General features: G+C 37.2%; 3 protein-coding genes across 8 annotated transcripts in view; 1 reads left to right on the top strand and 2 right to left on the bottom strand.

Annotated features, from left to right (window-relative positions):
• Positions 1–2,915, bottom strand: part of Mctp (multiple C2 domain and transmembrane region protein) — a 237,975-nt gene extending 235,060 nt beyond the window's left edge. For all 5 annotated transcript variants that reach the window (XM_076129846.1, XM_076129847.1, XM_076129850.1 and 2 more), the window contains exon 1: positions 2,671–2,915. The gene's annotated coding sequence lies outside the window, so the exon portion shown is untranslated. The remainder of the gene's footprint in view (positions 1–2,670) is intronic.
• A 2,884-nt stretch (positions 2,916–5,799) lies between these two features.
• On the bottom strand, positions 5,800–16,837 carry LOC142982964 (uridine phosphorylase 1-like). 2 transcript variants are annotated; one of them, XM_076129718.1, is made up of 8 exons: positions 12,701–12,815; positions 10,818–10,933; positions 9,762–9,885; positions 8,934–9,092; positions 7,681–7,866; positions 7,168–7,306; positions 6,636–6,829; positions 5,800–5,949 (listed from the first exon to the last, which is right to left on the bottom strand). In XM_076129718.1, exons 1-8 carry the CDS (start codon positions 12,701–12,703, stop codon positions 5,845–5,847), a joined length of 1,026 nt encoding a protein of 341 aa, XP_075985833.1. In that variant the 5' UTR covers positions 12,704–12,815; the 3' UTR covers positions 5,800–5,844. The 2 variants fall into 2 exon arrangements, with proteins under 2 accessions (XP_075985833.1, XP_075985834.1); XM_076129719.1 differs by lacking the exon at positions 12,701–12,815 and adding an exon at positions 16,700–16,837 and having other exon boundaries at positions 5,801–5,949.
• On the top strand, positions 15,443–24,789 carry LOC142982965 (uncharacterized). Its single transcript, XM_076129721.1, has 13 exons — positions 15,443–15,602; positions 17,850–18,000; positions 18,608–18,811; positions 20,232–20,418; positions 20,862–21,004; positions 21,288–21,379; positions 21,483–21,593; positions 21,856–21,952; positions 22,339–22,525; positions 23,162–23,254; positions 23,455–23,567; positions 24,109–24,202; positions 24,480–24,789. The coding sequence occupies exons 1-13, from the start codon at positions 15,595–15,597 to the stop codon at positions 24,560–24,562; spliced, it is 1,563 nt and encodes a 520-aa protein (XP_075985836.1). The 5' UTR covers positions 15,443–15,594; the 3' UTR covers positions 24,563–24,789.
• Positions 24,790–25,180: the final 391 nt, after the last annotated feature.

Below are 25,180 nucleotides of genomic sequence, written 5' to 3'. Positions count from 1 at the left end.
GCAAAGATGTATGCAATGAAAAGACAATGTTAGTCTCTCATAGTTTGTTTTTGTATTTTTATGCTCAACGAGTTTATACATTATATTGAAACTATTAGCCGTTTTATCTCTTTATTTTGCTTCAATTTCCTAAGAAAATATATAAATAATAAAATATATATCTATACTAATATTATAAAGCTGAATGGTTTGTTTGTTTGTTTGTTTGAACGCGCTAATCTCGGGAACTAATGGTCCGATTTGAAAAATTCTTTCAGTGTTAGATAGCCCATTTATCGAGGAAGGCTATAGGCTATATATCATCACGCTACGACCATCGGGAGCGGAGTAGTAACGAAAAATGTTACAAAAACGGGGAAAATTCTCATTCTCTCTTACGTGACGCAAGCGAAGTTGCGCGGGTCAGCTAGTAAAATATATAATTACTTAGTCATTTTTAATTTCATGTTATTTTATGTGGTGGTCTAGGTCCACATTTCATATTTAGCCAACGAGGAGAATTCAGTAACAAAGTATTTTATCGTTTCAGGAGACGCCTGGAGAAACAGTGTGACAGTAATTTAAGAGATCCCGAGTTTGATTTCTATGCGGAGAAAAATCGCTGATTGAGGCTGGATTGGAATCTGATCCCACGACAACAATAAATCAGTTATAGTTGCCTAAATTACTAGTTACAGAACACTAACCGCCGTATTCAAACGTTTCTAGAATATTCTAGTCAACTACATTGTACTGTACACGCACAAAGCCCCAACTAATTCAAACTAATCGTGTTTCAAATTGCTATTATTACCTAATGATGTGTGTCTGTAAGTTTATTATTTACACCATTGCCAATAGCTTGTTTACATGCATATTATCGCGCATAGTATTGAAAAGGCTAGGCAGATTACTGTCCCACTAATGGCCACGGGTCTTAACCGAAAATAAAGAAGAGATTGAGGGTCAGTTTCACTTTCTAAGAAACTAGCTGACCCGCGCAACTTTGCTTGCGTCACATAAGAGAGAATGGGTCATAATTTTCCCCGTTTTTGTAACATTTTTTACTGGTACTTTGCTCCTATTGGTCGTAGCGTGATGATATGTACCCTATAGCCTTTTTCAATAAATGCCCATTTATCCCATTTTTTATTTATCTAACACTGAAAGAATGTTTCAAATCGGACCCGTAGTTCCTGAGATAAACGCGTTCAAACAAACAAACAAACTCTTCAGCTTTATAACATTAGTATAGATATCACATAGCTTGTCAGTTAAAATTTTGACATTTCGTATGGTAATCAAACCTACAACCTACCGACGCAATGGCAGCGGCATGGCGACCTTAACCACTGCGCCACGGAGGCCGTCAAAACAATAACAACTTATTAAGGCAAAAGATTTAGAAACAAACAGTTCAACTCCAGTCTTGTAATCAATCATAACAGTGAATGATTGAGTGAAGGAATATTAGTTAGTTGCTTTTTGCTACAGAATTAATATTTTGATTGATAGAGCCTGATTACTTATCACAACTTTTACGTTTAATTTAGCGTATAGAACTAGGCTTCATCTAAGCTTATTTATTTATTTGCAACAACATTATACGCTTCCATTTTAATATGTTAGATTCAACGCGACAGAGTGGTACAAACGTACTTGCTAATACCTATTAATAAAAAATAATAACATCACATAAACAATATACTAAGTTTCATTATTTATTTTGTTCATGTGTTAAAAATAATAACACATGATTTTTGTACCGAAACCAAGATTAAGTTAAAGTATCATTACTTTTAAAAACTATACTTAAAATTTCCGAACTAAGCTTGGGTAAAGACAATACCTCGAAATAGAAGTCAACAATTTTTTAATTCCATCTAATCTTTAAGTATATAATAAGTAAATATATATGATATTATATTGAATTACACGCCTAGATTACGTCACGTTTGTTGTTAGTCTTTTGGCATTGTAGGCAAGACTAGCTATATCTTATATGGGTAACGAATTTGAACAGAAAGATTTTGATAAAAAAGAACTTAGTATCCATTTTTAATTCGTTAACCCTGCAAGGTATATACCAATTATAGTATATATTTTCTAAAGCCAACACAATATTTACAATCCATATTGTTTCCTTTTTTGTAAAATATGCTAAACCTAAACAAAAAATATATTTAAATACATATAATCAGAATATAAATATCATGTGACCATATTTTCTATATGTAGTTGACCTCTAAAAGTGTTAAAACTAACCCTTACAACAACGCGTCTAAATTTGGACAACTGCCTAGTTCAGTGGCTCTGTGCCGAATGGCTAATGTGGTGAAAGTTAAAATTAATACATTTATACAGATAAACTCCTGAATATGTTTAATGAAATAAACATTCATTTATTTAAATAAACGTATTTAACACATTATTTAGGTAAGGCAGATTCATTTATATCTTCGAGTATTTTGATTAAAATTTAACAGTCATAACAAGTTGTTCCTACTGTGTAAATATCTGCAGCAAGTTTTTAAGATTTAACAAAAATAAATGTGTCATCTACTACGATACGAAAGTTCGAAAAATCACTACTTTCACCCCAGTCGATAAGGTCGAAAATGGCTTGACACACGACATTGATACTCGAACATAATACAACCGCACAAGATTAAAATAATAAAACATACTTACACACCATTCCAACGATTAGCACGTCCAGAATACAATAACACAGAAAAAATAACGCAATCTCACGCTAAGATTAACTTTCGTTCACTGAACACTCAAATATCAGCACAATCAACATCTATACATCACAAATACACACTCAAAGTAACAATAACACACTTAATTTTATCAACGGGTGCGGTTTTAATAGAGGAACTAGGTTTTTTTGATTACTAAAGATGTTACGTAGAGCCTGCGTAGACCCGGCCGCTACGGGGCTCAGCTACGAACTGACGTAGCTGCCGAAATGGAGGGAAGTATTTTGCGCACGCTACGCCGACGGCCACGACTTGATACTTTTGTCTGAAGGTTGAATTGAAAGGCTTTTTGTTGGCGCTTCAGTGAATAGCTTGTTAGGCGTTTCGAATTAATCGGGGAATGGTGTTTGCATGATTAGAATTAATTCGGATGGAAATCTCTGGATTAGTTACTTGATAATGTTGAATGTAATTTCATCATTGTATACGATAACCTATTTTTTTCTAGTCAGTATATTTCTGAACAAAATTTTATATCTTAAATACTACAACTTTTTTTTTATACCAGTAACAATCAGATTTTTTCACATATCGTTTCACTTTTTACTCTCTAGACATTAACTTCAATTGTTCAAAACTAATCAGTTTGCTTATAATAGTTTAAAATTTACATGTACGTAGAAATATCCAGATTTGTCTTCTGAAATTTTCCTTTAAAAACATGCGTGAGATATACGAACCCACTCCACATAAAGTACAGAGATATATCAATTTTATCGCCACCTCGAAACAGGAGGGTGTCATAAGGGGTGCCTCTTTGACTGTAGTAGCAAAATACTTGACCGTCACGCTTTAAACAAAGTACGGGTTCAATTCTCTAGACAGCATTTTACGGGACATATTTTTTTGTATGTTAAATCTCTATGCAGCACGAAAAGCGATATGCCTGTAACTCAAATGTTGAGTGCCTACATATATTTTTTAGTTTTGAACTAAGGTACTTACCAACTTACTACAATATGAGCGGTGATAGCCGGGTGGTATAAGTTGACACCTCCCACTCAAATGGTCGCAGGTTCGAAGCCTAGGCAACACACCAATAACTTTTAGAAGTTATGTGTGTATTAGAAATAATTATCACATGCTCCAACGTTGAAGGAAAACATCGTGAGGAAACCTTGCATGCCTAAAATTTGTTTAATACATTTATTGAGGACATGCAAAGTCCCCAACCCGCACTTGGCACGTGGTGTACTCAAGGCTTAACCCCTCCCCCTCATTACGGGAGGAGACCCTTGCCCAGCAGTGGGACAGTAATGGGTAACATTTGTTTATCATTTTAAGGTACTTTCCTCTATATTGAGATATTTGTGAAATTGGAGCAACCTCGCAGGACAAGAAATTATGATAATTCGTTGAACAAAAGTAGTCGCTTATAATGATAACTATCTAGTCCTGCGTGGTTGTCAGTATTACACAAACAACTGTGCATAATAATATCAATTTAATTTGTTATGATAAAGAAAAACATCTTTAAAAAAACAACCCCATCTAAAAGTTCTTCAAACAATTCTTGAAGGTGCAAAAAAAATAAAGCACTTTACAAATGAAATACCTGACCAAGACAGTTCACTCAGTGATAAAAGCCTTCTTTTAAAACAAAAGCCTTACAACAGATTAAAGAAAGCAGCGGATTTTTTCTCAAAGGATTTCAAAAAGAAAACTCTCAAGAACGTTTGTAAAAGAAATATAAATCCCAGTCTAATTTTAAACGCCTACGCGTTGTGTAGACACGTAGCACCTCTACGTGCTACGGCGTAGAAGTATAAAGCCTGGACTGAGTAAAAAGTTATTATAAATATACTTTTGCTATTTATTTTTGTAGACAAACTTCATATGAAACCCACTGTAGAAATGATTCTTATGTATATAAATATAAGTAATAATATAGTATATACCTAAATTAACTTTCAAAGTCACCGCTAACGACTTTTGAAAACTAATCAGTAACTACGATTACTTCAAACAGATTGAAAGCTAGACTAATTTTACTTTAGTAAATAGTATAAATCAGAGCCTTCCCAGCCTTTGAAATTACGAAACCCTTTTAGGTACTGGGAGTTAGGAGATTTTAATGATAGGGTCCTACATTTATTTTATAACTAATGTCATGCTCTGACTTAGCCTGGGTTATGCTAATTTGCAAATATAGCCTTCTATGCTAATATTTTAAATGCGAGCATAGATTAATTTTAAAATGCTTATTACTCTTACATAAGCTACTGCCTAGATTTCGGTGAAAATTGGCACACAGATACATTTAATTTATAGCCTTGATTCCCATACTTTATACTCTAGATATATTTTTTTAATCCCTTTTTTATTGCTTTACGCAAATGGTAAGTAACGGACTACTCACATTTATTTAGCTCCAATTGCGTTTCGCTGAACGATTTTGGACACATTTATTCAGCTTCTATAAGCCGCGTACTGAGTAGTCCCTAAAACTTCGTACTCGCTAGGCTCAATATCATTAATTGAACTATGTAATTGTTTTGATCCGGTATAGTATACTTTTGGCATTTGAGTATGACCACGAACACACGAAACCAATAATACTACAGATCTATATTTACTTTTGAATAAATAATAACGTAATATGCACCCTCCCACAATTATGGGTATTACCCAACACTTATAGGTAGTACCCGCCATAAAATACCGATAATGGTGACATAAAGATAATGCATAAACATATACTCGGTACTTAATTGGATATCCTTATAATTTATGCAAACAATGGATATAGGGAGAGGAAAATAATACTTCCTATATTCTGACAACTTAATGGAGAGACTTCGCATGCACGATTTATCTAGATTATCCCACTAATTATAAATGCGAAAGTTTGTGAGAATGTATGTATGTATGGATGTTTGTTACTCTTTCACGCAAATACTACTGAACCGATTACGATGAAATATGGTATGTAGATAGCTGAAGACCCAGAATAACACATAGGCTACGCCGGCAGGCTGATGAAGCTACTAGCCGTTAGACAACAAGTGCGGAATAAGAATCATATAGCAGAAATGTACTGCAATACATTTATTTAAGTGTAAAGCGAACATTATTTTCTTATTACTATTAATACAAATTTCTAAATGTTATTCGTGTGGGCGTCGACATATTGTTTGATGTATCTTCCGAGGACCACCATCGGTCGTTTCTGCCACTCGGTCAGCGTCGCTTTGGATGGCGTGACCTATAAGTAAACAAACCAAACGAATCTTAAACTATTTTCACCAAAGACATTCGCAGCGCGCTAGGAAGAAATCCACCAATAGAATTATAGTAAGGCCAACCAAACGAGATAAAAAACGTAAACAAGCGGACATATTTTCGTCTTCGTATTTACTTGTTTTTTTTTGTTTAAAATTAGAACTTTATGATAATTTATTCTAATAAAAATGTTTTGAATCCCTGAAACTTTGTTTACATTCTCTATCTCGTCTGGTTGGACTTACTTTAGCCGTACTTAACGCCGCTTTGGTCTTAGGCTATGGTAGTAAGCCGGAATTTCTTGTCTTGCTTACTCTGCAACCTAATAGGCATGCATACATATATAATATCACGGCATTCTTCTATAGGGGTAGGCAGAGACCAAAGAACATTTGGTACAATCCTTACAAACTTCCCTTGCCCCATTCACATCCATACCAATCTTGTTATACAGGACCGGCGGTTACGAATGCTGCACACCTGACCTTTTTTCCTTATAAGCATTTTATGTTGCTACTTGTTTTAGCACGACACCCGTGCATCCATATCTAATAATGGCACATAATAAATATAATTAAAAAAGTAACCGTTTTATGAAATAAGTCAAGTGCTACAAAGTTTCTTAAACTTATTTTGAGTACAACGCCATCTATCGGCAGGCGTACTAACCTGATCACCATCCAGTCTATTAAGTAACGTCACACAAACGATACCAGCTCGTATGCCCGCTTCTCTAGTGAATGCTGAAAACGCCGTAGCTTCCATTTCAATGTTTTTCACTCCTAAGTTCGTGAGGGTCTTCAAAAACGTCATTTTATCTGTCTCTGAGTAGTCGCAGAATGGGCCGTCTAGACGAGCTTGTCCTGAAAATACATTATTTAATATTACTTTTATTACTTGAGGCACCAATAACTAGTTGTGCTCCTCGGCCGGTATACGATCTCTGAGTTAAGCAACCCTTGGGTCAGTCATTCCTTAGATGGTTGATTCTGTACAGTCCGTTCTTTCGAGTATTGAGAGTTTGACATTTAAAAAGTACTGCAAAATTAGTTTCTACGACGGCCGCTAGAGGCGCCGTCCTATTTGTCATACAAAATTTATCGATACCTGGCCAGTTGTGGACAGTCGATAGTGGTAAATTAGTGGTAGGTTAATTGTGGTACTGTTCCAATTTGCTGTTAAGAAATAAAGTCATACAAACCTCTGTAAAAGTCATCAGCGGCCATAGTCCCTCCGATATAAGTGTTGAAGTCATCGTCTTCTGACACTAATGAGTGAACCTCCTGACACACCCGTGAGTCCAGGAATGAGGGTAGTTCTCGTATTTTACCTAATACTGGCTGGAATCATAAACAATATACCAATTTTACTTAGACATAAACTTAGGCATAGCGTAGAATTTAATTTAAGCAATTCATTAACCAAAACTCGTTACCTTGTGGTCAGCGGTCGTACACTCTACCGCCCAGACCACAAAAGTAGTCAGACTGAGAACTAGACTATATTATTTAATTCTTTCAATCCTTCGATTGACTTTCGGGTTTAGACTTCTTTAAGTATAGTTCGACAACTTAGTAGAGGGCCTTGCAATTCGTGAGTGCTATGAATGATTGTTATATATCAGCCCGTGACCACAGAGAAAGTAATTTGCCGACTCTCTACTAACTTGTTGGAATTAGTTTGTGGTTTAGTTCACACAAAATTAGTTACTTACAACACTATAGCTCTTTTTTAAGTCCCCGCTAAGTCCAAATGAAGAGACCACCACAGATCCAGCAGGTATATTGAGTCCACCGCTCGTTCCTAATCTGAAGATGAACGGGTTCTTCGCCTTGGCGTAGCTCAGCAGCTTGATTACTTCTTGTAAAAGAGTCGTCATCGATGGAATGCCGACACCGTGCTGTAACAGAAATAAATATGAAATGAATTAATAAGTTTAGACAATTTCTGTTCCATTGCTTGACATTGGTTTGGCCGTTGGGTACGAACGAGGGGTAGAGCTTACCAATAATTTTATTTTTAGGTTCGAATTCCTAACCACTTATTTTTTTGCGATTGCCATACCATCGGCTATAATACCATATGTATTACTCCGACGCGCAGTGGTGATCGCTGCGCCATTACCATTGCGTCTGGAGGTCGTGGGTTCGATTCCCACAAGAAACAAATATTTGTGCCATCCGAAAATAATTATGTCAGCACTCGTTCTATTGTACTTTATGTCCGTTATTTGTATGTTTGTAAGAATCCCCACGACGCAAGAGCGATCTTTAGTGCGGGAGTAGTCTTTTAAAAAAATGGATGATTTAAAACATCCATATAAAATTATAACTTGATGGTCTGCCCTAAATTATATTATAACTACAATAACAGAATAGTGCTTTGAGATCTGTACAACGTTGTCCCTTAAAAATAATAGTTTTTGCTATCTAAAATGTAGAAAAACTAAAACAATTTCTTCCACTGTTACGTTGAAGATAAAACTAATTTATTCCAAAGGTCTTGATATCGTCCTTCGGGGAAATTTACTTAGACTTGAAGGTCCTTTACATTTTTTACTAAAGTCTAGATTCTAGAACAAATTGGCAATAGATTAACTAAATGGCTTTTATTTGAAATAGTGGAATTGCTTTTTATTTTATTTTTATTACTTGAAAATGTAGGATATAGGTATAGGTCGGAAACTTTTGTTGTTTGTATTGTATTGCCGTAATGTATCGAATTCTGAGTAGTTACAAAATAAATAAATACAGAATGTTGAATATAGCACTCTTTTTAAACAGGGAATCGAACTAAAGACCTCGTAATCAGTTGTCACGTATTATTAATTTAGCCTAAGTTAAATTTATGAATATGCCGAACTCTCGCATTGGGTACAAACCTGTAAAGATTTATTTTGCAATGAAGTTTTTTTTTTTGTGGACGAAGCCATAGACTGTAACTATAAATACTATACGCAGTACTTACGCTAACAGACAGTACAGGCCCCACTTTGTACATGGCGTATCTCTGAGAGTGCTTCGTCAGGTTCACCAGCTTCTCACCCTGGCGGGGAAGGTTCAGCACTGAGCTTATGTACTGCGCGAACTCTCTCATACGGTGCTTAGTGCCGCCCATACAAACAAACTGGAAAATACATCATACAATTACTATTACTTGGATGAACTTTGAGCACAAACTGCTTATAATTTAGATGTTCAACTGCACGTTTAGCACGGGTTAGAGTAGTCACCTCGCCGCAATAACCGTAGCGTGCGGTGAGTTCAAATCACATGCTAATTACCACTAGTTTATAGTGGCCAAGTGTGTGTATAATTCACAGTACACTCTTTTTTCCCTTACTCTCATAGTCCGGAGGGTCGGCTAAACCGGCACGACCAGGGAGAGACCAGGTGCAGGACCAACGGCTTTACGTGCTCCCCGAGGCACGGAGGTCTACAACCTCATCTTCCTAACTCTGGCCAATCTATGAGAATATTTTAGCAGAAAACTGCGCCCATAGCCAGTTGCACTCACCGGTCGGTAAACGATCTGTGGGTTAAGCAAACCTAGTCGCGGTTAGTCCACTGATGGGTGACCGTACAGTGGTATTTAAACTGGGTGTCTCCGTGCTTCGGAGAGCACGTAAAAATTCGGTCCCGGTTGTTGTCAATTTAGGTAGTTTAGCCACGTCAAAGACCTACGGGCGTACACTAACCATACGACAAGAAGAAGCAGAAAACTTAGAAAGGACATTTAGACATCTTGCGCGGCAGTCGCATAAACTATCAATAAAAAGATATATTTATATCTTACTTTGACGTCGCCGAACATAGCAGGCAGGTCATAGTTGAGAGTATCCAGGCCAAGGTGGTAGAGAATGTCCACATCCAAGTTCAGCAGATGTTTGTTCAACAGCTTTACTGTACCATCGGCGTTCCTGTAAACAAATAGCATGATTCTTATAATTGTATTTATTTTTCTTTTGAACACAGTCCCGCAGTATGCATTGTCCTTTTGTCGTGATTATATAAAAATACTAGCGGCCGCCCCTGACTTGGTCTGCGTAAACTTTACGTTGTTTTTTTGCCTTTACAACATTTTTATATCTATACTAATATTATAAAGCTGAAGAGTTTGTTTGTTTGTTTGTTTGTTTGTTTGTTTGAACGCGCTAATCTCAGGAACTACTGGTCCGATTTGAAAAATTCTTTCAGTGTTAGATATACCATTTATCGAGGAAGGCTTTAGGCTATATAACATCACGCTACGGCCATTAGAAGCGGAGTAGCAACGAAAAATGTTACAAAAACGGCGAATTTTTTTTTCATTCTTTCTTATGCGACGCAAGCGAAGTTGCGCGGGTCAGCTAGTCTTTGATATAAAAGTGTCTGAATTTACAAAAATCGTCTCTTGTACTACTTTAATACAAAATTTCTACGCTCTGTAGTTTAGTCTGTTCGTGGTCCATCAGTCAGTCAGTTAACGAAAGAATTTTATATAATGTATAAAGGTGCTCCCACACAGCAGTTATTTAATGTTATACAACATTATGTAACACGATAACAAAACAATTTTGACAAGGGTGCTCTCACACAGCAGTTATACAACGTTATACAACATTGTGTAACCCGGTAATATTTACAATTTTAATAAAATTTAAAACGTTAAAAAATAAATGTTATAAGTCAGTTTCTAACGTTATATAACTGGTGTGTAGGAGCACCTTTACTACACTTTATTACCCCTTTATTAAACATATATAAAGGTAATTATCTAATAACTATTCATACTAAGATTATAAATGCAAAAATATTGCAGCCATACCGCTGTACCTACGCTTTTCATAAAACATTTTAGTTAAGTACTCACTTGGGACATTCTTTCCCGGGATGCTTTTCACTCCAGGTAAGAGAACAGTTATCGTAGTGAGCTTGAAGCCCCACGCTGTTGTTAATCACGAAATCACAATCACACTGTGTCTTCATCTGCCAACAAAATATAAAAAAAATATATTAAAGACCAATTTCTCTACTACTCGTACGTACTCTACGGTTAAGTATCGTTTAGATTATCATGAGGATTGTACGTATCAATTTTTTTTGACATATATCCGAAACTTATATTAAGTGGTTAACATGGTAATCTTGCTACATTAACTTTAGCGCTGCGTGTGGTGGGTTCGAATCCCACATGGGACAAATATTTTCGTGATGAGCACGATCTGTTCTGAGCCTGGCTGTTAATTTATCTACATTAGTATGTATTTAGAAGTATATAAGTATGTTTATCAGATTTTAGTTACCATGGTACCAGCTATTCGTAGTTTAGAATCAGTCAATGATTCCAAACTACGAGTCAGATGTCCAATGATACTTATTATTTATTTAATTATATTTAATATATTACTATCTAACTCCTCCAGCTTGGAACAGCAATTTCACTCCTTTTTTAACACCTCAGAACAAAAATCGGCAAGCGTGGCTTAACCTTAGAGATCGATCCACACGACTGTTAATTAAGCCACGAGCTTCTCTTATTATAAATTAAACAAAGTAAACAAACACACTATCAAGTAGCAACTACATCACTGCACAGTCACTTTCCAAATGCATAAAGCCGTCAAAAGTTCTACCGCAATGCAAACATAAATAATACATTTAAGAATTGACAAGACCACTGAACGCAATCATTAAATCTGTCTCGACATCTCATTGAGCCAATTTGTGCGAACCATAGTAGTCCAGTAATTCAAGGTTTTATCGACATTTTATCGCCCATAGCCAGTTGCGCTCACCGGTCGGTAAACGATCTGTGGGTTAAGCATCCCCTGGCGCGGTCATTCCATAGATGGGTGACCGCATAGTTGTATTTGAGTTGGGCGTCTCCGTGCTTCGGAGGGCACGTAAAAAGTCGGTCCCGGTTGTTTTTTCGGGCGGCTTGAACAACTTTGACACTAGGTTGACCACTAACCATACGACGAACGAACGAACGATCGACAGCATACGACTGCAATCCGACCAAAGAGTCTTTGTACTGTTTATATATCCCGATATTATCTATACTAATATTATAAAGCTGAAGAGTTTGTTTGTTTGAACGCGCTAATCTCAAGAATTACCTACTGGTCCGATTTAAAAAATCTTTCAGTGTTAGATAGCCCATTTATCGAGGAAGGCTATAGGCTACATATCATCACGGTATGACCAATAGGAGCAGAGTAACAGTAAAAAAGATTACAAAAACGGGGAAAATGTTGACCCATTCTCTTATGTGACGCAAGTAAAATTGCGCGAGTCAGCCAGTATATGTTCCGTAATTGATTGTTCTAAATCCTGTGTTTAGCTTAGTCGAGTGTTATTGTCTTTTGGTGTATGTTTATTGGAGTCCCTGTATTTTCATAGTTTTATAAAGCAGTGCAATTTGTCAATGCATCACGTTACTAATCAAATAAAAAAAGGTATAAAACCGATGAGTTATTGCCACTGTGCGATAAGGCCGCTAGCTGCACTTTTATTTTATTTTGTTCTAGTTTTATGTACAATAAAAAGTTTTTCATTTTTTCATTCAATTATAATTTTTTTTTAATAAATCATGTTTTTATCCCAAAAGTCTGGGTACCTCAAATGACTAATAAATGCAATTTACAAAAAAAATGCTTGTCCAATATTTTTTATAATCTACCAAACAGTAAAGAATAATATAAGGTGGTAATAAATATATAAATAAATAAAAAAAGATTTGGAATTACTTACCATTTTTTTACTTTAAATCGATACTAAATGACGATGAATAAATCTTTACTCTAATCGCCATTTACGATGGGTAATAAAAATAATGGCAGGCTAAGACGTCCGCACTTGACGACCAGTCTTACTGCACTCATAATAAATCAGATACTGTTATGTATTGCGGAAAATTACGATAAGAATGCAATATAATGACAGCAATACTCGCATTTCAAAGTTAGTAATTGATGACTTGTAGTAAAGTGGAGCGTGGGAATATAGATTCTGACTTACTGGCTTGCACCCTACACTCGAATTCGAAACCAATCGCATTGGATTAGAGCTTTCTTAGGGTTACGTTAAAGGTAAAAACGGGAACCCTATTACCAAGTGTCGCATGTATCCGAACGGCGTATCTTAAATAATAAATAAATAAATATCATTGGACAACTCACACACGGTCATTTGATACCAAACTAAGCAGAGCTTGTACTATGGTAACCAAATAACTAGTAAACATACTTACTTATATATTTCTAAATACATACTTATATAGATAAATTGACATCCAGGCTCAGAACAAATACTGGTGCTCATCACACAAAGATTTGTCCCAGATGGGATTTGAACCCACCACACACGGCGCTACGGTTGCGGCGAGGTGACCGCTTAAACCACTGCGCCAAACGTGCAGTTAAGCCTTCCAGCGCCTCAGTTGCCTAGTATCGATTAAAGGAAAACACGCTGTTAACGTTTGGAATAATGGTATGTGGCCATATTTTTCGGCGGACCATATTTGACCTACCCTAATTAGACTCGATTAGTCCCCAACCTGCACTTGGCCAGCGTGGTGGACTCAAGGCCTAACCCCTCCCTCATTACGGTAAGAGACCCTCGCCCAGCAGTGGGACAGTAATGGGTTAAATTTACTTATTTTTATTTTATTTCATTAGACCCGCAGTACTTTCGTCTAGACCCGCGCCCGACGCACATGCTTTCTGTGTAAATTTCGCTGAAATGTGTAAATAAAATCATTTTTTAACATCGTCTCAATGTGTACCACCATCTTAATAAATGCAGTCCATTCTACATAGGTACTTATGATGCAATGCGCAGTGCAACCTTGAATATCAATATAATTCATATTGTTGCACACTTATCGCTTCAAACATAGGAAACAGGTAATAAGATATATACCTCTCCATTATCTATACGGCCGATTTTTTTTCGTTCTTGAGTCGCGAGGACTTTTACATACACACAACGGACACAAAGTACAACCAGTCTCTAAACAACTATTAATGGATAACTTTTAAACTCTCGCGTTGCATGTTTAATGTATAATAGAATACGGGAATTAACGCGAACACGCATTTTACCTTAAAATGCCTAACGTTTCGGCGCAGGTTGCACTCGCCGTGGTCCCAGGCAGAAACGTTAGGCATTTTAAGGTAAAATGCGTGTTCGCGTTAATTCCCGTATTCTATTATACATTAAACTATTAATGGATAACGCACAAATAATTGTTCCGTGTGGGAATCGAACCCACTTAACGACGGTGTGGCGACCTTGGCCACTACGCCTTGGAGGTAGTCATAGTTACTTAGTTACTTCTATACTAAGTTATATTATAGACGAATTTATTCAAACAATAATCTTTAATTATACGTATTATTTTACAAATGCGAAAGTCTGTTTGACTGTGTGTCTGTATTTCACTTTCATGCTACGGAACAGGCTTTTATGCTAAACTACTGAACCGATTCAAACGAGTAATTTGCGTCGACGGATATACTTGAAGATTGGTAATCAAACAAGCAATATTTTATCCAAAAAATCACTGAGAGTTTATAACCAATTGTTTATAAACTTGTTTAACGCACTGATCATTGTTATAATTCTGTATTCGTGGGCATAAGTACATTATAAACTAAAGAATCCCTATTTCCCTTAGTCCCGCCATCACGCGTGAACGGCTGGACAGATTTCACTAATTATTTTTTTATAATATTCTTTGAAGTGGAAGATTACGGAATTATTTATTTTTTGATTAAAAATCGGCTGTTTGGCAACATGAAGTTTTGTTTTAGCTAGTAATACAATTAAAACCAATTCTTGCTTATTTAACAAACTGACAAACCTATCAGTAATTTTTAGTAGTTCAGTGCTTTTGTCTGTAGTCGTGTTGCCTCGTACCATTTAGAGCCTAACGCGAAAGCTAAAGTTCACGGTCTTGAAAAGTGTAGAATAGTATTATTTGATTCAAAAATCGTTAAAGACAAACAGTTACTCGTGTAAAGTGTTTTGAGGAAGAAAGTAGTAGGTAAGATCAAAATCTAATCAATTATTAATTCAAGTTAAATATAGACACTTATCATGCAAAGCCATACACGAAATTCATTTAATGTATCAGTAATCCTGCACCCGAGTCCAGTTAATAACACACCAACTTGCACATGAGAGAGATAGATATGATTAACGCAAGAGTGAGTGAGACAAAAAGCAATAACGCATACCGATAGTCAAATATACAGTAACTGAATTTAACGCGGGTTCGGAAGAGGCCGGGGACCGAAAAATAAAAATGAGAGATATTTACAACAAGAAATATGTACATACGAGTTAAAATATTTTAAAATACATAAACCCGCTTAAAATTTTCAGAAATAAAATAATATTTATCAGCGCCAGAAGAACCTTTTTTCACCATTTTCTTCAATATTTGATTATAGAACAATACACAAGTAGGCCATGAAAAAAACTATACGAAACAATTGATTAATTTTCCGTAACTGTCATTTTTACGATACATTTTAGACTGAAATGTTTTTATAAATTATTTTCAGTTTGATTTTCATAATAATTTTAGTTTTATTTAACTTTTTTTTACAGTGTTCTAGTATAAGGATTAATACTAAATTATGCCTGAGTGAGTATGGTTTTATTTTTGTAAATTATGGCTATTTACGTCGGCCGCTTGGCTGTACCAGATAGGACAGTCATTTCGCTAGCTTAGTTGATGTCAGCTGGTAGGCGTTGCTTTGGTGATAATGACATTTTGTTAGTGATGAGATAGACAGTGACTCATAGTATGCAACTGGTTTAGAAAATGCAAATTTATAAAAATCTATTCATGTAGGTTCTGCCATATTGTTGCCATGTTCTTGATATGTTTTGTTTATTCATTTCTTCATCTTATATTAATAATTTTAACATAACTCACGTACAATCTTTGTAAATCTGCTCAGCAGGTATCGTGCAAACGTAACAGACCTACCCATGGGTTCTGAGGTACATTTAACGGTAGTTTATCTATTCAATAGCGTTAAAACTCATACGAAGAGAACACAATTGAATAGATAAACTACCGCTAAATGTTCTCAGAAACCGGGGCTCAGACATGCATAGTCACTTTCACATCTGATTCTATTAATATACATTCATACATTTTAATATACACACATGCAAATCTCCAACGCACGTGGTTGCAGTTTCGAGCCCGAGGCAACACGAGACTTTTCGAAGCTGTGTATTAGAAATAATTATCTCTTGTTTTTTCGAACGGTGAAGGAAATCATCGTAATGCAACGTCCCCAACCCGTAATTGGCCAGCGTGGTGGACTCAATGCCTTACCTCTCCCTTATAACGGAAGGAGACCCTTTGGGCAGCAATGGGGCAAATTAAATTAATTTATTATAAATAATATAATGCTTTTTTCTCATAAGATTAGGCAGAGATCAAAGAACACCACTTGGTACGATCCTTACGAACTTCCCTAGCGCAATTCACATCCATACATCTATTCATACAGGACCGCTGGTTACGAGTAATAATATACGGTACATACATACATAGTATCACGCCTGCTTTACCCGAATATGTAAAATATATATATATTTTTTTAATATACAGTTGTCACTAAATAAATAAATTTTAAGCCATTGATATTCCACTGTTGGGCAAGGGTCTACTCCCAAAATAAAAAAAAAAATATTATTGTATAGTAGTTATTCAAAAAAACTTACTTTTTAATTCAATATTTAAATTCACTATTCACTAAAACTCGGCACAAGTGGTCCTTATCAATGACTGCAACCAAATACTTGACACTTGATTGGGGAAGGTCATAAACTAATTATTTTTAGCAGATAAGTAAGATGTCAACTGCGTAGTATCCTATCAATTATATAATACTCTTCCGTTACTGACTGACTGATGGACAACGCACAGACGAAACTACCAAGCGTAGAAAGTTTAAATTGGGTATGACGTTTCCTTATGAAGTGTAGAGAAGCACTAAAAAGAAGATTTTTAGAATTCCCTAAAGCAGCGGGTAAATTCTATGCCGGCAAAATACAGGCTTGGTTACACAATAGATGTTCTAAAATTCTGATACTTATAACGTTATAAGTTAATGAATAATTTAATGTTATAATTGCTGCCTAAGTACATGTAATTTGACTAATGAAATGAGTTAAGTGTTTCATTTTTTAATAGAACTAGTGGACTGGCATTACTTTATTCGGGTATAGTACAGTTTTATCCCGTTGATTCCATTCTCATGGGAATGTTGTTTCCATGTACTTAAACGTTGTGCCGACAGTTACAAACATATGTATGTATAAGACCAGGATCCGAACAAAATGTTCGTACTCATCACACAAATATTTGCCCCGGATGGGATTGGAACCTGCTACACAAATGAGTTGACCACGTTAATCACTGCACCAAACGTGCAGTTATATTATACTAGCTTATACCCGCGACTTCATTCACCACCTCAATTTTCCCATTGGAATGCATCATTTTCCCGGGGTCCTTTTTAGGGTATCAAAATATCTCCATACCAAATTTCATGCAAATTGGTTCAGTAGTTTAGGCGCGATTGAGTAACAAAGAGACAGTTACTTTCGCTTATTTGCTGCCCGACGTTTCGATCGCATTACAACGACCGTGGTCACGAGCTGACTGATGTGGCTGCTAAGCGTCGTCTTCTTGCGGCGCGAGTTTCGACGCCTACCCTCACTTGGTTTTCACTTAGTGTACATTGTACCTTTAAATTTTCAATCGCGTATAAGACCCGTTGCATTATAATATTATGTGTACTAGTCGCGAGAGTTTAAAAACATTAGTTACTTTCGCATTTATAATATTAGTATGAATTGTTGTATCCAGGTGCTGTGTACCGTGCCCAGCGGCGGCACCATGCGCGCCGTCCGCCGGCATCAAGTCTGGACTCCGCGACGGCAAGCCCATCGACGGGCAGCAGGAGCAACCCTGCCCCTGTCGTACCTGCTGTTGTGGAAAACCACCGATTGTGAAGCCGGTACGTAAAACAATTATCGTTAACCACCTCCCCAGTGGTAGCTACCATAACAAGCTTTGTGAGCACCTGGGCTTACCTATGTCCTGTTACGGCTTACCGTCTGGAAAATGCATGTCCCGCTCCAGGGAGGAAAGCGGGGGTCTGTCGGGCTCTCCTGCCGTTTAGGCGTTCCGGCTTTATAGCTTGGGCATACCGACTAAAAACTTGACGGTGTTCCTTCCACGGTCACTATAAGATGGCCAGAACGCGGTACCTCCAATCGGATACTCCGCGTCCAAGCCGGAGGCTTACCTATGTCCTTTCTTAATAGCCTTTTAATAAAACAATTTGTCTTCCAAAGTTTTACACCTAGCGTAAGACCTTAATTCGTAGAATCTTTAAATGTACTTAAGTTTATGGTTCTCTTGCTGTTATGATGCGTTCGTTTTGTAAATTCTAACGAAAGAATGCAATACTGCAAGCAATGTTCATTAGGAATGACATTCGAAAGTCTTTCTGGTGTTAGAGTATCAGTTAAAAACTATGGAAGTGCGTGCGGTTTTGTTTATTAGGCAAAAAGACAATTGGTAGTATTATTACTTCATCTAAGTCCAGTATTCTTCAACAGTGCTACAAGCAACCTCGTATCCCGGATTCGTACGCGCCGCGGCGATGCTACATGAAGCCGGACGCTCCCGTGGAGTCTTGCACCACGTACAAGCTGTCGTATCTGCCTGTGGATGGCTGCAAGAATCTCCGAGGAGAGGCCCGCAAGCCGTCGCCGAACCTCGTGCCTAGCTGCGAACCTATGGAGGGATGTACTGTGCAAAAGGTGGGCTATAATTTTTTTAGAAATGTAAGCGCACAAGTATCCAGTTGCGCTCACCGGTCTGTGGGTTAAGCAAATCGTGGCGCGGTCATTCCATAGATGGGTGACCGCATAGTGGTATTTGAACAGGGCGTCTCCGTGTTTCGGAGGGCACGTAAAAGTTCGGTCCCGGTTGTTGTCAATTAAGATGGTCCCGGTTGATGTCGTTAAGCCATGTCAAAGGCCTTCGGGCGGCTTGAACAACTTTGACACTAGGTTGACCACTAACCAAACGATAAGAAGAAGAAGAGTGCACAAGTAGTAATTTATCGTCACTATTATTTACTCATGCGTTTCACTTCCCACAAAATTATAAATGAGAGATTTCGTTATTTTGAAGTTACGCTTCGTTTATTTTGAAAGACCTTCCCTAAAAAGAACAGGTTTTCTGATTCGTCATTTACTTCACGTGAGAGCGAGCGTACGCAAATGGCATCGTATTCAGTGTGTTGTCAATCTTTAATTCAGGTGTCAATATATGGCCTTCACTTGGCTTATGACTAGCACGATTTAGCAAATAAGGGCTTGATAACCTTCTTACCACCGTAATGAATTCTTAAATATGCAAATATTTCTAATGTAGTCCTTCGTCAATATTTCGTATACATTCTTGAAAGTACAGACAAAACTAAAGTAGCTCTCTTCGGAATGGTAAGAGGGTATAATAATATGCAAAATGAAAATGCTACGAATTCTAAAGCAGTGTGTCTACCAATCCTCTATCTATTTACGCATATGAATAGCGCCATTGTCAAGTGAAATATATCGCTTTTGCCTCGCGTTACTTAGTTACAGTTTGCCCTTGACATTGCTTAAAGCTTATACGAAAATAGTTTAGGAGGGACATATTAGTTTGCCAAATATTTCGCCGGAATTCCGCCAAAATGAATCTTCCAATAATCTCGAGTGATGTTAGAGTAAGCTATATATTGTATTTTTAAGTGTTTGAATAGTTAAGTGATTTTTCTTTTAGGAAACGTATCACGCTAAAGAATGAACTATATTTTTTTTATGATAAACAAACAATCGCACGAGACCTACGTATTTGCACGCTGTTTTCCAAAAATCTGCATGAGTTGTTGGAAGAAACTCATGGTCAGTAGCCACCAGCGTTTTCAATCTTTAGATATGGTACTCACAATAAGAACTATTAAACCACAAAACAGATAACGTACTCGGAAATCGGTGTCTTTATTAATAAAAATATTTTATCATTTTCATGGATCGCCACGAAACAGGCTATGCCTAGTGTGGCTTAAGTTACTGATCTTAAGTTTGTACAACTGTGGACTGTTAATAAATGATGTTTATTTTATTTTTTTTTATCTGCCAGAGAAGAAATATTTGAAAAACCTACCTAATGTTTTAATGATTTTTTTTCCAGCTATCGTATCTCCCGAACCCAGTATGCGTGACGCAGGCGATCCGTCCTTGCCACCACGACATGTGGGGGCAGGGTCCGATGCAGAACATCACCACGCAGCGTCACGACTACGTGCCGAAGCCTAGCGTGCTGCGAGAGAGCTTCAAGCCGCCGGCTAAGTTTCATGCTGTTGAACAACCTTTTGAGAGTAAGATATATTTTTGTGATCTTTTCTGGTCTTTTGAGGAAGCTTTGGCAAATACTGAGGTGTAATATTAAAGGAAATTACTAGAAGAGATTCATCTTACAGGAAAGGTTGTTAACCTACGTGTTTTCTGTTTTACATTTTGGTTTTTTGGCAATGCATTTTTGAGTCCCTAACCAATTCTTTCGCTTCTGCAGCTAGACTGAAGGCTAGATTCTGTGTGGCGTCCGTTGTCAATAAGTCTAATATTATTCCCTTTTTAGATTGGCATCCAGGCTATGTAATGTTTTATTGAGTGCAACGAATTTGCACAGAGAGTTGCAATAAAAAATGGAAAAATCAAGTAAAGCTTAACGAAAAATGTTGGTACCCGTTTTCTCAGAAGATACCCATTATGAACGATCCTGCCTTCTTCGTCACCTATTAAATGTATTGTCTTTTTCCAGATCGTACAATAAACAAGCTTTCGTATCTGCCGCCGGACAGGATCGAGCCGACAAAATCGTTCGCGCCTGAACGCTGCTACGAACGTCCTGCTGCCAAAATGGAAGGCACTACTACACAGAAGATGAGCTATATGCCTAATCAGGTAACCACTGATCACAAGTTACTATTGATAATGTCCTTGGTAGATAAGAAACTCTTCCCATAATATCTAAATGTCTTGGTCTACCGTTAATAAATCCTAATCATCATAATACGTTTTTCGTAGTCAATCTAGCGAACTCTTCCCATATCTGTCTTCGTTAAAATGAGACGGATATTCTGTTCCTTGTGTACATTATCTCTTCCAACGATGAACGGGAAAAAAATATCGGATTCCTTCCATGGTTATCAAAACTAAAACTATATGAGCCGTTTCACATTTTCAGATTCTTCCCAAAGAGCCAGTGCCTTGGGCGTGCAAGGGCCAGTACCAGAAGCCTTGTCAGAAATTGGATGCTAACACCACTTACACAATGAGGTCAGTAGCTCAATATTTTTATGTGTCAAACAAAAAAATCTTATATAATAAAAGCTCTTCGTGAGGCACCAGATGTTAACATGGAGTGTACTTTGTTTTTCAGTTACTTGGATGCGGCAAGCGACTGTCGGCGTCGTGCAATCATCCCGGATAGTTGCACTAATCCCGTCACAGCTTCTAAACAGTTTGAGACGCAAACTATCTACAAGAACAGGTAATTAATGTAGTTGGCAAATTGTTTACTTATACATTTATATTAAAGTACAAAACACAGTTCCTATAAGTTACTGTAAAACGAAATTGAAAATAGGAATTCATTGCCTGCCCTTTCCACATTGGACTTTGTTTTTTGTCATTCAAGGCTATTTGCTTACTGCCACCCCAGTCCTTGACTATACAGAATGAAAGACAGCGGACGGGTAAATTAAAATATAATGTTTTCCTATGTTGCTATCTGGAGTGTTGTATTTTTTCAGTTACTTACCAGCTAAAGCTCCTATCCCAGCGCCAGTGAAGCCATTGCCGAATTTGGTTCCATCTACAGCGCAGATGGAAGGAGACACTGTTCAGAAGGTAGCAATTATGTTGTGGTTTAATATGTGCAAGAATATTAAATGTACGAGATTGAGAACCAAACGATGATATGATAAATTTAAAATAGATCCTGAGTACTCAAATGTAAAAACTTTTTCTATAATTATGTGTGAACATTGAATAGAGTACTTGCATTCTTGACGCCTAAAATTTACCACCTAGTGCCTAGATCACATTGATATAGTGATATTTTGTGATCTACGAAACTCGTTGATTTATAATATTATTTAAGGAGCTCCCAAAAAACAGAAGTGCTTGTCGAACCGCTTCTTCAGTCTCTGATTAGTCTGCCATCCGCCATTGTCTAGCCACTGGAAGTGGTTGAAATATTGTCATCTTCACAAAAACAATGGATAATTTTCCAGCTGTCATATCTCCCGAACCCTGTGTGCGTGACGCAAGCGATCCGTCCATGCCACCACGACATGTGGGGTCAAGGACCGATGCAGAACATCACGACACAGCGCCACGACTTCGTGCCCAAGCCGTCCACACTCAGGGAGTCATTCAAGCCGCCTAACAAGTACCACGCTGTGGAACAACCTTTCGAAAGTAAGTGCTTTTGCAAGAAAATAGTTTGTCTTGAGTCGCCGCTAGTTAGGAGTTTATGATTGAACTAGCTGACCCGCGCAACTTCGCTTGCGTCACATAAGATAGAATGGTGAAATTTTTCCCCGTTTTTGTAACATTTTTTACTCGTTCCCTGCTCCTATTGGTCGTAGCGTGATGATATATAGCCTATAACCTTCCTCGATAAATGGGCTATCTAACACTGAAAGAATTTTTCAAATCGGATCAGTAGTTCCTGAGATTAGCGCGTTCAAACAAACAAACAAACAAACAAACAAACAAACAAACTCTTCAGCTTTATAATATTAGTATAGATAGGCATGTCAATGATAGTGTCTGAGATGTTTTCTGTTTTTTGTATTTTTTTTTACTTTGAATGGCTCTCTATACTCTTTCTTAAGTCTACGGGAGATGGTTCTTAAGTACCTAAGTGCTCTGTCAGTTTATGCACACAAACATGTCGTACTCAGCGAAATTCGAAACGACTCTCGATTCGAACGGCAGAAAGTGACAAACGAATGCAGTTTCGATCTTATTGTGAAACATTTAACTTTAACCTTCTCACTTTTCTAGTAAAACATTCAGACAACAATACCTCTTTATTGTTTTTGTCAACAGACCGCACGATCAACCGCATGTCGTTTTTGGACCCTGGCCGCTGCCCGATACCAAATTCTTACGCTCCATTGAAATGCTACGAAAAGCCAGCAGGTATGTTTTTCAGCTCGTATTGCTAGTGGCAATTGACTTAATTACGGTCAAAATTAGGCTGCCAGATTAGTCCATATTGTCCATTTATATTTGTTTGATCCAGGTATACGTAAGTAACTATTTAAAGTTGTTAGATGATGAATTTTTGGTAACAGTTTTCCGTCTGTACTTAATTCCCAATATAATATTCCTTCTCACAGCAAAAATGGAATCGTCTACAACACAGAAGATGTCGTATCAGCCAGTGTGTGCGCCACAGCCGCAGCGCCCGCCGTGGGCCTGCAAGGGACAGTACCAGAAACCATGCCAGAAGGTTAGAAAATATATTTAAGATAACTCTCTATCTCACGCATTCACTGCTCAATGGATTTTTCAAATGCCCAAAGAAAAGACGTTCGTACAGTGCCCCAGACGCACTATCGCGTCCATGATTTTCCATTGTTGTGTGCCCGAACCGCATATGCGCGTTTGCCGTTTGCAAAGCGTTCGCTATAATATCCTTGACGCGTCTGTGAGTTTCATACATTTTACTCTTGCCAATACCGAGTGCCGCCGACGCGACTTTGCGTCTAGTGTTCCGGTCAACCTATTCATAGTTGGGTAATGGGTATCTTTTGTTTTCTAAGGTTGTTTTTGTTTGACTAAGGCCCGATTTCATCATTACTGGATAACAATCACGTAGCTTAGATGAAATTTTGACCGCTATTTTCATAATTTTGCCTCTCACTTTAACTAGTAAATAGGTTATCTAACACTTATTCATAAACTGTGAAACTGGAGCTAAATCTTAGAGAAAAAAACCAAGACTTATCGAATACGATCAATTTGTGATCTAAAATTATGTTTTATTCCAGATCGAAGGAACGACGATCTACAGGTCATCATTCCTGCCGCCGGGTGAAGACTGCACAGAGTACATGGACCCCTGCAAATATGGTGACTGCAAACGTAAGTCTTACCGCTTTTCTTCAAACTTATAGAATTTTCTAGTTGCAGCATCTCTATTTTTAAATGCTCTTTTAATTAAGAGGACGTACCAGAAATTGGAAAACTTAATTAGATTAATGTACTTACCTATCACTCGAAGCAACAAAACATTCAACGCTCACTACATTTTCTACTAAATGTTTGTCTTCCTTACCTCATACAAAAATTGACACAAGTTCTTTCGACACTCCAAAAACTTTCGACAATATTTCAATCTTTACCTCGTTTTACTTTCCAGCTTGCGACTGCATATGCCCAGCAGAGTGTATAGCGACGGATCCCTGCGCTTGCACCTTCCCCAAAGCCGCTTGCTGCTCCTAAAGACGCCATTTTAAAACCAGCTTCCAAATTTAACGTATTGTAAAATGGACGATGTGTTTAATGTGCGAGTGATAAGCTCACATTTATTGTAATCATGTGGAATATTATTATTAACTTTGAATAGTGTTATGGATAATTGAGTAATTAATTAGCTCGTAAATTATGCCTAAAATTGTTTATATCAAATTTTGTTTTGAATTTCTTATTATAATAGACTGTTTTAATTATGATGTGGTTTTATTTGAATTTAATTAAGTATATCCAAACGGTTTGAATTATCAAACTGATTTTATTATTTTGTACGTTATTTTTATTAGTTCTCCATTTCGAAAGTTACAGAAGAAAGGTAATTTTATGATTTTATGGAGTTTCATCGTAATGAGTTCAGCCATTCTGAAGATCGAGTGAACACTATCTTACGAATGGTCTTTCATCCAGTAGGATCCATTTGTGTGCAATGCAACCCAATCATGCATGTGTAACATGCGCTTTTGGACCGAAGTTCTTATCTTTACCTATAATCGGCATATCCGGTCCGAAAGCACCGATAAGTGCGCAAAAGTTAGTTTCTATTGTTTATCTCAGGCCAACTTATCAGCACGACACATGACCAGAAGG

The sequence above is a fragment of the Anticarsia gemmatalis genome, chromosome 23 (genome assembly GCF_050436995.1).
Source record: "Anticarsia gemmatalis isolate Benzon Research Colony breed Stoneville strain chromosome 23, ilAntGemm2 primary, whole genome shotgun sequence".
Classification (NCBI taxonomy): Eukaryota; Metazoa; Arthropoda; class Insecta; order Lepidoptera; family Erebidae; genus Anticarsia; species Anticarsia gemmatalis.
The sequence above is the reverse complement of the archived record's forward strand: the minus strand, read 5'-3'. Positions and strand labels throughout refer to the sequence as shown.

Bases quoted from the DNA above. Each gene is read 5' to 3' on its own strand.
- LOC142982964 (XM_076129718.1), bottom strand. The intron at 7,307-7,680 runs GTAAGTAACTAA...TTATGATTCCAG, and splicing joins TAAAAAAGAGCTATAGTGTT to CCAGTATTAGGTAAAATACG. The intron at 5,950-6,635 runs GTTAGTACGCCT...GTTTACTTATAG, and splicing joins ATAGACTGGATGGTGATCAG to GTCACGCCATCCAAAGCGAC.
- LOC142982965 (XM_076129721.1), top strand. The intron at 18,812-20,231 runs GTGGGCTATAAT...TTTTTTTTCCAG, and splicing joins AGGGATGTACTGTGCAAAAG to CTATCGTATCTCCCGAACCC. The intron at 20,419-20,861 runs GTAAGATATATT...GTCTTTTTCCAG, and splicing joins TGTTGAACAACCTTTTGAGA to ATCGTACAATAAACAAGCTT.